Source organism: Sitophilus oryzae, unplaced genomic scaffold (genome assembly GCF_002938485.1).
Source record: "Sitophilus oryzae breed Bouriz unplaced genomic scaffold, Soryzae_2.0 scaffold_1062_pilon_pilon, whole genome shotgun sequence".
Taxonomy (NCBI): domain Eukaryota; kingdom Metazoa; phylum Arthropoda; class Insecta; order Coleoptera; family Curculionidae; genus Sitophilus; species Sitophilus oryzae.
The window spans coordinates 1,602,773-1,617,467 of NW_022145685.1; the positions used below are offsets into that span (position 1 = coordinate 1,602,773).

The 14,695-nt window shown below is 31.8% G+C and overlaps 1 protein-coding gene across 1 annotated transcript; it reads right to left on the reverse strand.

Annotated features, from left to right (window-relative positions):
- Nucleotides 1-925: 925 nt before the first annotated feature.
- Nucleotides 926-12,086, reverse strand: LOC115878374. The gene is made up of 3 exons (XM_030894851.1): nucleotides 11,944-12,086; nucleotides 11,778-11,871; nucleotides 926-1,587 (listed from the first exon to the last, which is right to left on the reverse strand). Exons 1-3 carry the CDS (start codon nucleotides 11,953-11,955, stop codon nucleotides 1,190-1,192), a joined length of 504 nt encoding a protein of 167 aa, XP_030750711.1. The 5' UTR covers nucleotides 11,956-12,086; the 3' UTR covers nucleotides 926-1,189.
- Nucleotides 12,087-14,695: the final 2,609 nt, after the last annotated feature.

Sequence of the window (14,695 nt, forward strand, 5' to 3'; positions counted from 1 at the left end):
CTTTAGCCCTTTAGTTTTAAAATACCTAGTAAACAAAACAATTTCAAAGTTTTAAATTCAAATTTAGGTTAAGTTTAAATAGCGAACGCGACGCGATCAGCAGGGGGATTCTGTAAGCTCCGTAGCAAGAAATTTCCTGTCTAGCCTATGCTATTTCTATACGATTGATGAGTCACTAGACAAGAGAAGTGTTTACAGAATCGGGCCTCAGAATTCTTTCCGATCCGATAACTATAAATGAAGAGAGTTAATACCACCTCACGTAAAGGAAATAACACCTGGCCTTATTAACGTCCATGCACGCTATTCGGTTTAGCGATATCTCTCTATGACGCTGTTTATTATTATTTTACGCGAGTTTATTTTTGCGCACAGGAAATTTAACTCGTTTGCACATCGTCATAAAAAACAATTTTCGTACCACGAATTAGGGACAAGATTTTTATCTGTATACTTATATGATACATAATCTGTGGTGGTACGTACATGTATTTTGATTTTCTTTGTTTTTTTTTCAAAAATGTGATTTTTTTAATTTTTCAAAAATCAGACTAGAAATATTTCGTTATATTTCAGAATAACAAATGTAAATGTTACTAATAAAAATAAGCATTAATATGGCAAAATAGAAACAATTTTGTGTGTTCTTTAAATCTAAGTACAAATTATATATTTTATATTTTAAAAACAAATGACGAATGCGCCAGAATTTAATAGTTTTTAAAATACTACACTATTCTTACTAAGATGTTAACAAAAAATTAATAAAATACATATATTACGTAGAGTTATATTTATTTCCTTATATCACCTGATATTTATATACTCCCCCATTAAAACATGATATTCATGGAAAAAATACTAATTACCACCAACAATATACTTCGCCTGTCACTCTCATATTCTCAAGGACTATGTACAATAATATGCAAAATTGATTTATTTTTAATATATTAACAACTTTGATACATTTAGTTACATGCTTATTTGTAAGATTATATGTAATAGGCAAATAAAAATGAAAGTAAATGTATCTACACTAAGTACTCATATATTTTTATTTCTATGTACAAAAATATCTGATATTTACAATGACTAATGTTTTATTCTTTATTTAAATAAATACTCTAAATTTCTACGCTAAGGGTGATTGATTTATATGTAAAATTAACAAAAAAGTGTTGGGTATCTAGTAGTATTTATAAGCATACTCTGGTGTTTGTTTTTCTTGTATCTTATGTACTTTGGCTTTCACTCCTGACTTGGCTAAGTTAGCCGCCGTCTTAATAGCTACTTTAGTAATGAATTCTAGAGTTTGCTGAGTCAGCACCGCTTTCAAATCGATGGCTTTCTCGACGGCCTTGCCGAAGATGGCGGCAACCTTTCCTTTCTTGTAAGCTACTTTTTTATCCAAGTACTTGTTGTAAGCGTCTTTAAGAACCTTCTCCTCGTACTTCTTCTGGTGCTCCTTCTGGACGTGGTTGTAATATTCGATAGCTTCAGGTGGCCTCTCTACGATCTTGATTTCCGGTTGGTACGCGTAGCCGGTCGGTACTACATAGGCTCTATCTAATTCTGCTCGTTCACCTAGAGAATACAAAAAAAATATTATTAAACAATATTTCTGTAACGGATCCGTCTCAAAAGTGACTCACCCCTATAATTTTTTATTTTTTAGACAAAAAAACGAGATTTGGTATGCTAGTATATGAGATAAATTAGCATTGATTGACGTATTCAATTGTTTTTGCTCACTTCCTGTTTCAACGGAAAAAAAACTTTTGATTTTTAAATGGCACCCTAGGTATATTTCTACTGTATTGGATAGAAAATGAGACTGAATAGAATGGCATATCATATGTCAATTTTTGTCATTTTCGCTTACAAAAAAATTGTATTTTAAATTTCAATCTAGAGTGCCATGGCTGTGATAAAAACACTAATTTTGAATTGGAAAAATAGATTTGATAATCTAATGTTTTTCGTGTCTTGTCCTGGCCGGTTAATAGATGCCCAAGTCGTTTTTTAATCATATCTCAATTTTTTCAAATAGAACAAGGGTGGCTCATTAGCATATTTGGAAAAAAACATTTTTTTACTAATAACTTGGTACCAGATACATGGTATTTCGAGTCAAATTGTCGTTATGAACCGCATATTACCATTTCAAATAATACATATATACGAAAATGTGAAAAGTTGACACATGACATGTCATTCTATTCAGAGTATCATTTTCTATAGAATAAAGTAAAAAAATACCGAGAGTGCAATTTAAAAATCAAAAGTTGTTGTTATTTCCGGTGAAACAGGAAGTGACCGAAAACAATTGAATACGTCAATCAATCTTAATTTATGTCATATACTAACATAATAAATCTCGTATTTTTAATCTGAAAAAATAAAAAAGTTATAGGGGTGAGCCACTTTTGAGATGCACCCTGCATACAGTGTTTTCCAACAGTGCGTCAGGCACTCGGTCAGGCATCTGTAGCACAAATTACCTATAACAGATGCGAAAGAACACCGAATTACGCGTTCAGGTTTCTGTGACCTTCAGAAAGAGTTCATAGACAATCCGCATCAATGTATAGTTTGGGTTATTATTGTTTGGGTGAAAATAATCTGCACCAATATGTTATCGAGGCATACAAAAAGGTCCACAGACTTCGAGACATACGAAAAATCAAGTCCATTTAGCGTGTGTCGCAATTTTCAGACCTTAAAAAATTAGTTTTTTTTTATAGCTATAGCAACTGCAGCGACTATGAAAAAAGCTGTGTGATTTTCCTAGAAAATAAGGGCACCTGTAATTCATTTGAGAATGTTATAAATCGCTAAAAGAGGTTTCAAATCTCTTGGATTTCTATTAATATTAAATAAATTTTATTAAAAATTGAACTAAAATTGTTAGTATCATTAAAAACAATTCAAATTCAAAAATTGTATCAGTCAAATTCCCTCATTTAAGGTGAATATTAAAGTAAATATAAATACAGTTCATTCTAAGCTCTACTTATCTTTAAGAAAAATTTAAATCATTGTTGCAATTGGGCCTTAATGCCATTTCGAATGAACAATAGTATTAATAATGTACATTATAATAATAATAAATTTTATATCATAGTGTGTATTAAAACTACTAAAACACTTTTAAATTGGTATTATATTAACAACTTTTGTTTTTTAATCCAAAAAAAGTTACCAATTTTTTCAATCAAAATATTTGTAGTCCTGAAAAAGACCTTCGTTTTCCCATGTTCGTCAAGGTAGGTAATGGGTAAACGGTAAAAAAACAGGATAATGAAATTTAAAAAATTACAAAAATTGTTCAAAAGTGCCTCCCTCTTGCATTAAACCAAACGATCATAAAATCCCCTCCTCACATTGGATAACATATCAGGGGTGACAGTGTCAAAGACATTAAATATTTTCTGCCTGAACTGCTCCAAGTTTTGAATTTCTTCATGGCCGTAAATTTTAGATTTTATGTACCCCCATAAAAAGAAATCATTCACCGAGAAGTCAGGTGAAATTAAACGTCAGTCTAAACAAAACTGTCATTTTTGAAAACTTGTCAAAATTTGGACACACGCTAAATGGACTTGATTTTCCTATGTCTCGAAGTCTGTGGACTATTCTGTATAATCTCACAGTAATTTAATAGATTGCTCGTCATATTATATCAGCTCGTAGGAGATTAGGAAAAAAAAAAAAGATATTTATAGTATAAAAATTAATTTATTGAACAAAATTTAATTAAAGATGTGACAAAATAGTTACATTTCTATTGGTTCTATCGGACTTTTTCGACTATATAAATCTTTATTTTTGTAAACTTTAATGCATAAAATATTTTCAATCTAATAAATAATTTAATGATGTAAATAAGAGGAAATTTCTCACATGGGTGGTCAAATTCTATAGTTTTCATTATATCAAACAGCCTCTGAATATTTTCTTCAGTGCAAAACTCATCAAAATTTAATATAAATAATTTTTCCAGCCTGTAAATAAAATGAACAAATTTTTCCACTTTCATGATCAAAGGCTTTTAAATGGGTAAATAATTTCGAGTTATCCAGAGATTCGGATTCTTTTGCAAATTTTAGACAAATATCACATTGATGTATTTGAAGACCCTTTTTAATGATGTAGTCAAACATAATTAAAGGCATTTTGAGTTGAAAACATTTCTCAGAGGCTGTTTGATATAATGAAAACTATAAAATTTGACCACCCACGTGAGAAATTTCCTCTTATTTACATCATTAAATGATTTATTAGATTGAAAATATTTGATGTATTAAAGTTTACAAATAAAGATTTATATAGTCGAAAAAAGTCCGATAGAACCAATAGAAAGGTAACTATTTTGTCACATTTTTAATAAAATTTTGTTAAATAAATTAATTTTTTATACCATAAATATCTTTTTTTTCCTTATAAATAAACACATTTGCATCCCATTTTAAATAAGATATACAAATTACCAAAACTTAGAAATAACAGTTCAAAAGTTCAACAAAAATCCTACACGCGTTTTTAAAAAGAAACATATAACCACGCACAATGTCATTCCAGCAAGCGAATACGACACAGCATAGGTTTCCGGACTAAACGACTGGTGTATTTACACCACTCAATAGGCGTGTCGAGTTTGCCAAGCGGTTTCCGATGCAGTCGCTTTCTTTCGCATCTGTTATAGGTAATTTGTGTCTGTAGGTTCTATAAAAAAGAACTTATAACAATTTTGATATTGGAGCTTCTACAGGGTGGATCGGGATATTTTTTGTAAATGGAACAACCTGTATAATATTTTTTGATAGATGGAGAATTAAAATATAAACATTTTGGTGTTATGATAATTGAAATGTTTTAACGGTTTTGCAGATATTCGCTGTATTTATACATGCTCTATCAATGGTAAAATATCTAAAAAATTCATTGGGTGCTTTGATAGAAATTTACTATTGGAAAAGCCATATCTGCGAAACCGTTAAAAATTTTGAAACGTGTACTCTAAATACAAAAAAATGTTCCTTTTTTAATTCTCCATCTAACAAAAAAATAATATACGGAATCCATTAGAGGAAAGAAACAAAGAAAATATATTTTTTATTTTGGAAAGTTTGGGTATAGAATTTTAAACACTCTGTATGGTTAAAGATTACGATATTTATAGCAAGGTAAGTAAAGACCAACTATAGTAAATACCTGCATAGTTTTGAGTTCAGGATATTTTTTGTATTTTTAATAATTAATTTGTTTAAAAAAGGTTTAAAAAGATTTTTTTATTAATATTTCTGAAAATTTCAAAACATGTTTAATAATATCTTAGGATTATGTAAAGTGATCATAAAGGCAGCCAAAAATGCAATAATATACAGAGTGTTATCCATTTAAAAAAATCATCCCTATCCACTCACACTTTTTTGAGCCACACTGTAGAAGTTAAAATATTTTCCTGATATACGTCTTAATACATAATTTAGGTTTGCGCTTATACCCACTATAATCTTAAATAAGAACTCTATATACAGGGTGAGTCTTGAAAAAGTACAAATATATTTTGGGGATGATAATTCGACCCCAGAAACACGACTATGAGTTTTTTATAGCCATTTTTTTAAATTTTGGAATTTTTTGCAAAAAGAAAATTGATTTTTTTTTAAATTTTAATAAATATATTAAATTTACAAGAAAGAAGATCCAGAAAATATAGATTGGTTTTCAAAATTTAAACATTTTTTTTAAAGTAAAATAACTCGGTTCTTTTGGACTTATTTGAAAAATGTTAAAGAGTTTCTTTAAGCGAGAAATGTTTCTTTTAAGGCGGACTCTGACTCTGACGACTCGTGTACTTGACAAACATTTGTTATTGGGATATACCGTATAATACCATAAGGTGCCCGGTGACGATGGCGTAGAGATACAGGCTCTCTTCTACCAATCTCAAAGGTGTGGGTTAGAATCCTACACCCGGCATTGGATCAGCCGACTATTTTTATTAAAATAAAAATAGTTTGGGTACTTAGGTCGACTCAGCGTTAAATGAGTAGGTACTTGGGATTCACAATCCTGAGGTAATAATAGGCGGTTGAAGCGTAGTGCTAGCCACATTACCTTCCTTGTATACCGAACGGCTCTAGCATTGCAAGCTGTACCTTGCTACTCCCACAAGGCGTTAAAGGCTATATACGGGAGCTATATATTTGTTAGAGAACATGTTATGTAACAGTAATACCGTATGATCGAAAAAAAAACGGCGTCAGCGATGGCTATGAAATGAAGATAGCTGTCATTTTATATGTAAAATTATAAGGGGAATGTCAACGGTCATCATTTCCAAGCCAACTGAACGCCGTTTTTTTCGGTCATACGGTACTTGCCATGTTGTGAGAGTGGTTTCCTTGTGCAATTATTTGTCACGGGAGGATTGTTGAGCGCCAAGCATGTTGCAAAAAACTGTTGTTTACAAGGATAGTCTACTTCCCAAGTACGCAAATATTGGCGTACTTGCCAATTGCCCGAGTCGTCTGAATCGGCCTTTATCGAGATGTACCACCTCTGAAAATATCTACTTGCGCTTATTTAAAGGCAGACACTAACTCGTTGGTTATGACTCGTTCAGGACTCTAGATGCTCGGCGCTCACGCGGCGCGACGAGTGTCAGTAAATAATTACACAAGGAAACACTACACATGGCAAGTAGGTATATCCCAATAATAGTTATTTTTTATACAAGACGATGAAATGATATTTTATCGTCGACCGAAAACATTAACGCTGTACTTAAACTGCCGTTAAACGGTAGCCTACTGAAATGCCGTTAATAGACAGCACTTGACGGCTTTTTAATGCTTTGGTTAAAATGCCGTCGAACGGTCGCGTACTAAAATGCCGTTAATCAATTTGTGTTCCGTTTTCCGTTGCCCTTTTGGTATGTTTTTTTCGTCGCGTTTGCACTATTATTGTAGTAACAATTTGTGCTAAGTGCTATAAGTTGATTTTAATTAAGGTGTACATCTGGATATTATCGGTTCAGGATTGAGTAAGTGTTTCAGTTAGTTTTCTGATTAATAATCTATTAATCAGTTAATTTATCTATAAATATTTTTAGGTTAGTTAGGTACCTAATTATTTTTCATGACTGAAATAAGCATGCTGAAAATTGGAGATAGGTTCAGCTCATTCGCTGACGCAAAGAAAGCGATTGAGGATCTTGGTGAAAATACGTACACAACATTTTGGAAACGAGATGCCCGTACAATTGCAAGCAGTAAAATTGTGAGACCAATAGAAAGCTCTTTGATTTATTATCAACTTCTATATGCAAGTAATCCTGGTGGAAAGAAGTTTAAGGGCAGTGGGAAAAAAATTCGACAGTCTTGGACATTTAAAGAAGATTGCCCAGTACATGTAAGATTCAAAGCATCGTCTGATGGAAAAGCACTCGAGGTAACATCGGTTCAAATGAAGCACAATCATGTCACTTCGAAGGTAAGTTTACAGATTAGTTGACATATAGTATGCTTTTAGAATTCTTGCTTGAACAGTATTTTATTCATAAAAGATATATTTTGTAGGTTCTACATGCACATAACCCTAGCCAAAGAAAACTTTCCAGTAACATGAAGGAAAGCGTCAAGTATTATTTGAATATGAAGGCCAATAGAAAAATGATACAGCAAAAAAGTACTGGTAAAATTGTTACTTTACAAGATTTAACAAATATGAAGATATCCGATCAATCAAGAAAAGAAAACTTAGATGGCTGCTTAAATATACTTAAAGCTAAATACGGTAAACTAAAATATTCTGTTATCGTCTTATTAGTCCCAATAACTACCCTGTTTTCAGGTGCCAATATTTCAGCCACAATAATTTCAGAGGACTTTTCATTCATCCAACCATGAAAAGTCCAACCATGAAAAGTGCAATGAAAACTTTTCCAGAATTTCTTGCAGTAGATGCTACATAACGTATAAAACAATATTTTTTTCCATAGCGAGTTACGTTTTAAAAAATATTCAGAAATTATTATTTCAAGGAATTTATTACCAATAGAAAAAATATTGTGCTGGGTTGGCGTTGGTTTCTATGTAATTTGACAAATAAATAAAGCTGTCTCTTTAGTTGTCAGTTTTGAGTCAATATTTTTTAATTCTCTTTCGTGTCGATTGCTGATTATGAACAGAAATGGCTCAAAACGAAATAAGTAAATTACCAACAGATATTCAGGCTGAGGCGACAAACGTCATATCCAAACTACTTCCACTTACTATACTTATAACTTATGAAAAGGAATACAAAAATTTTCAAAAATGGAAGCAATTAAAAAATTAACCTATCCTCGCTGTTAAAGTATCATTTAATCTACCCTTGCGGTTAAAGTACTATTTTATCTACTATTTTTGATAGATATAAGGCAATTTTAACAGTTGCTATGAAAAAAAATATTTGTCAAGTATGTACACTAGTCGTCAGAGTCCGCCTTCAGACTCACACTGTATAACTCAATCATATTTAAATTATTTGTCTTAGTTCTTTTTTATTGAACTCTAAACTGCATACAAATTGCATCGAGACAAAAATAGAAGTAACTGTCAAAGTCAATATTGAATGTTTCCCAATTGTGAAATAGAAATGTAATAACCGTATCAAGGTCTACTACAATCTCATTTTTATTCAAAGTTGAGTCACTTTGAAACATTCCTAAATTTATTATAAATTGAAAGAATAAAGGTTATGAAATAGAACAAATACAAAAATTATGTTTACTAATTATGATTCAAAATCAAAATGGCAATTTGTACAGCCAACGTAAAAATTATAGAATTATAAAATTGTAATATAGTTTAAAATGAACATTTAAACACCGAACACTTTAGGACAAAGATCTACTTTACAGAGGAATGTTTATTCCTCTTTGGACTCACAATTTACTAGCCATAATTTATGACATCTTTTTAAACCAATATTCACTCTCTCCACTACGACCGTAGTGGCCTATTGATTAAAATGAGATTTAACCATCCCCATGAGAAGATTCAATAATTGTCTGCTAACTAATGATGATTAAAACTGGTATTTATCAAATGTTGAAGATACCCAAAGTTGTTAATGAAACCTACGTTTATATTTTATAATAGTCTATTTTTTACTCCGAATAGAACATGCAATTTCTTTTTCGAACGTTGCAAATATAAAAAGATCTAAAAGTAATACCGTATGATCGAAAAAAACGGTGTCCAGTTGGCTTGGAAATGACGATCGATGACATATCCTATATAATTTTGCATATAAAATGACAGCGATTTTCATTTCATAGCCATTGCTGATGCCGTTTCAATTCGATCATAGGATACCTTGTAAGTAATTATACAGGGTGGTCCGAACTGTATTTCGGAAACTTCGGCAGCATATTCTGCAGATAAAAATAAGCAAAAAAGTTCGTATAAGTGTATGTCTTAAAATGCTTAGTTTCGGAGATATGGAGTGTAGAGTTTTCATTTTTATTTTGATATTTTCCAAATAATTTCTGAAGTAACGTCAATATTGGTATGAAATTTGGTGGCTGGGAGTTTTTTGATATGAGAAATTTGATTTTGATGTCAATATGACTCTTACTTGTAGAGGACGCCACTTACATGTGTTTTAACTGCCTTTAAGAGTAATAACTTTTTGTCAGTACCTGTATAACACTACTTAGTGAAAAAATATACATTTTCGATATTTTTTACGTAAAAACTGTCTTTTGGTAAAAATCGCTACGAGAAACCGTTCTCAAGATATTTAGAATGGAAATAGTCAATACATGTCATTATTGACAAAAAATAAACAACTTGAGCAGATAGTTATTTGACTGAAATAATAATTTTGGGAAATGTTTATTTTTTAAATTAATCATAATTTTTTTTTCCAAAAAAATGATTTCATAATGAATCATAATTTTTTTTCCAAAAAAATTATGATAAAACGGTTTCTGTCGAACTTTTGACACAAAAACATTTCAAATTTATGATTTCGGTCTAATAACTATTTAGTCAACATATTTAAATAATGTCAATGACGATAGGTATTGATAATTTAGATTCTAAATATCTCGAGAACCATTACTCCTAGCAATTTTTACCAACGGACCTTTTTTAAGTAAAATATGTCGTGAATGTATATTTTTTTACTCAGTAGTTTTATACAGATACAGACGAAAAGTTATTACTCTTCAAATCAGTTAAAATAAAGTAGGTGGAGCCCTCTACAAGTAGGAGCCATATTGACATCAAAACCAAATTTCTGATGTCAAAAAACTCCCAGACAACAATTTTCATCCAAATATTGACGATACTTAGAGAAATTATTTGGAAAAAATCGAAATAAAAATGAAATTTCTACGCCCTGTATCTCCCGAACTAAACATTTTAGGACATACATTTATAAGAACTTTTTAACTTATATCGACAAAATATCAAGATAAAAATGGCCTACGCAATTTTGCTAACAAGAGAAATATATAATAGAATATGCTGGCGAAGTTTCCGGAATACAGTTCGGACGACCCTGTATATCAAAAAAATATGGTTACACTAATTGAATTTGACACTTTTTGTCAGTTTAAAAAAAATATATATTTTTTTCAAACGTCACAAAAGTATTAATCTCGGTATTAATATTTACGACGTGATTGAAAATATAAAAAAGTCATTTTAACACTTAGGGATACAAGTAAATGCGTTAAAATAAAAATATTTTTTTTATAGGGTGTTTCAAAAAGTATATGCCATCCCTCGCGAGGAGACTCCTCATGTAAAAATAAGTGCAGGGACGTACATATGGGTTATCACTTGCCGATCAGTATATCAATGCCGATTAAGTTGTATTTTGATATTTTGTCCATTTCGGACTCCTTGATAAGATAAACGCAATTTTCAAGGATATCAAAATCGACAAAATATCAAGATACAAATGGCCTACGCAATTTTGCTAACAAAAGAGAAAAGTGGCTCACATGTTTTTATTAGAAAAATATTCCAGTCAAAACCCATATGCACGTCCCTGGCGAATATGTCGACATTGTTTTAGCATTAAAATATGTTGCACTTATAGTAACTTTTACCACCAAAATTTCATTTGAATCGCTAAAAGTGTTAATTTGGAAGAAAAATATAATAAATCGAAAAAAATGTAACCCCCTGTAGCTATGAAACGAAGCACAATCGGATCTCTGCTAATATGAAAAATAAATTTTATTTTTATATGAGAAATCTCTCCAAATTGTCCTCTAAAATCCTCGTTTAAAATAACTTCGCTATTTTGGAATTTCGGAGAGAAAACAGTAGAGAAAAAGAGAAACGGTGTTTCTTTTTTCGAGATCTACAAGCTCTAAAAATATGTGCACTTTTTTAAGGCTCACCCTGTAAAAATGAATGAAGTTGATTTTAATTATTTAGGGAATAGGAAGAATAATAAGTAGGAAAGAGTGCTGCTTAGGGTGAATAATAATTAATATAGACACTTCAATTTTTCAAAGCTACTGTTTCATTGTAAAATGAAAAAGTGGTTCTTTTGATATCATAAAGGCGGGTTATCTGATTTATTGATCTATTTTCTATGGAATAAATTAAGCACTAAATGTCAGAGTTTGCAAATCTAAGGTTTGTCCATAAGTGCACAAACTATTTGAAGGCTATTAACTCGATTACATAAATGTATAACAATACAACGCACATTCTTAAAAAAACAACATTGGAAATAAATAAATGAAAACTTTTTACCATACTGCGGTGCTGAGAGTACGACTCCACCGTAGCCTGGACCGGAGGGCAGGGCTACCACGGCCGCGGCAAAAGAGCAAACTAAAAGAACGACCTGAAAAACCGTACAAAACCAACAAAAATAATTAGGATGAAAATCGAGCAAAAAGGATCGAGATTGGCTTACCCAACTATGCATTTTGTAATCGTAAACGCACCACGGAGGTTTATAAAGTGAACGATATGCAATTCGATTGAAAGCCCCAGTTTTAGCACACAGAAAAGTCTTATTTTCCTGTGGTTGACCTTCTTGTTGAATTTTACTTTTATGTGGAATATAAAACAGCCAGTGCAATTTGCAATTGAATATTGTTAGATTGGCCTGTTTCGTAAGATTATGAAAAAAAATTATTATCCCATTATACTTAACGCTGATAAAGTTACGAATAATTATTCTGCTAAACAGATACAGTTAATAATAGACAGTAAAAATATTTAAAAAAAAACTGTGTGATTTAAAATTGAGGTATTATTGGCTATAATCAGTGAAGAGTGAGAATGGTCTTGGTTTGGTTTAGTTTGCATTTTTTGCAAGATCAAGACTAAGACCGACAGTGCAAGACTCTTGCGGTCTTGCGATTTACTATTTTTTTATAAAGTATCTATTTGTCTCAAAATGTTAATAATAAAAAGGTTTTTCGTCTTGTAAAGACAATTCGGGACATACTGTACTGGGTACGTCTCAAAAGTGGCTCACCCCTATAACTTTTTATTTTTTCAGATAAAACAACGAGACTTGTTATGCTACTTTGAATAAGAAGACTAAGGAAGGAGCATATCAAAAATCTTAGGTACACCGTGATGGGCCTCAAATATGGCCGACTTAAATTCCGGTTTATCAGTGTCGTTCTAATTTTATTTAAAAAATGTAAAACTATGATGTAGGGTAGACGTGGGGTAGACTCAATAATTTGTTGTTTTATTTGTTGTGAATAAATGTTGGTAGATATTAAAATTGTTATAAAAATATATAATTCTAATAAAAATAGATAAGTTATAATAACTATTTATTAACACAAACATCCGATACGCTACTGAAGCAGGTAAGTCAAATTAACGTATCTAAATTCTTTGACATCTAATCTTTGACAAGTAATAAATAAAAGCTAAAATGCAAGAAAAATATATAATTTAGTTAATTTAAGTGAATTTCATAAATGATCGGTTTACTACACGTATGTATATTATATAGTCACTTACTAGCGAAAAGTTGTTCCATTATTTCACTCAATTTTTGCCGAGATCTACCGCACGCTACACAACCGACTATTTTAGAGTCTTTTTCGATAAATCGCGATAGTGTCACTGTTAATTTAAGTTCTGCCACAATTTCCATCTAGATTTACTACCTTTATACAACTATCAGTAGTAGAATAAATAATAAATAACATAAAATAAGCTCCGTAAAGACTGACAAATCCACAAAATTTCAAATCAAATTCAAATGTGTCAAACGAATCGTCAAACAGAACTGTCAAGGATCCCCACCCTAGAGTGCTTTTTCCGCCCACCATGCATGAATACATGGATAGCATTATGCTCCTCCCTTAGTCTTCTTATTCAAAGGTATGCTAGCTAGTATATGACATACATTAGGATTGATTGACATACTCAATTGTTTTCGGTCACTTCCGGTTTTAGCGGAAATCACTACAGCTTTTGATTTTTAAATGGCATCCTCGGTGTTTTTTTACTTTTTTCGATAGAAAATGACACCCTGAAATGAATGACATATCATATTATATCAACTTTTGACATTTTCACATATGGTTTATTTGAAATTGTAGCATGCGGTTCATAACGACAATTTGACTCGAAATACCAAGTATGTGGTATCAAGTTAAAAAAATTTCTCATTTTTCTTAGTTTTAAAAGCTTTTTCCAAATATGCTAAAGAGCCCCCACAGTGTCATATCATGGATCACTGAGCGATCCCTTCCTAACAAACACAGGCGTTAGGCAGGGATGCGTCTTAGCGCCTCTCCTATTCAATATATTCATGGCAGAGCATCTCTGCTCCATTATAGTGGACAGCAAACTGCAGGAGAGAGGTTTAGGCATTATATACAGATACGACGGCCGTCTATTCAACATAAAAAAACTCAGGGCAAAAACACAAAATTCATACAATTGTATTAGTAATATTCATCATCGTACAGTAATTGCAAGAAATGTTGAACAATTATACATGGGCATCTGAGGCTTTGGGCCTTAAGTTACCTCGGCAGTTTGATTTCGGAAAAGGCCAATATCGACCTCTGAAATTCAGCACAGGATTAGCAGCGCCTCAAGAGCATTCTAGAAATTAAAAGGCAGGGTTTTCTACAATCATGACGAGCACAAGAACGAAACTTGCAGTGTACCGAGCAATAATAATTCCCACCATGTTCTATAGAAGCGAAACCTGGGTGCCATACCGTCGACACATGAACGCATTAAACAAGTTGCGACAGAGACATCTTAGACAACTCTTAAGAATCAAATGGTTCCATCATGTCTCAAATGTACCGGTCCTTGAAAAAGCTAACTGCGAGAGTATTGAAGTCATGATTACAAAGTCCTGTATCGTATGTAGAATGATTACAAAGGCTGGACACGTATGTATAATGCAAGAAAACCGCATACTAAAATCTCTGCTTTACGGTGAGCTTGTAGGCGGTAAGAGGAGGTGGGGTAGAAAACTTAAAAGGTACAAGGATATTTTCGAGGATATTTTCCACGAAAACTTAAAGGGAATTATTAACAAGCAGAATGGGTAGGAAGACGCAGCTCACAATAGAACGGAATGGAGAAGAATTGTAAACTCAGTTAACAGCGACAACCAAAAAGTAAAGAGGCAACAAAGCAATGAGATTTTTGAATGTCCGGAGTGCGGTATA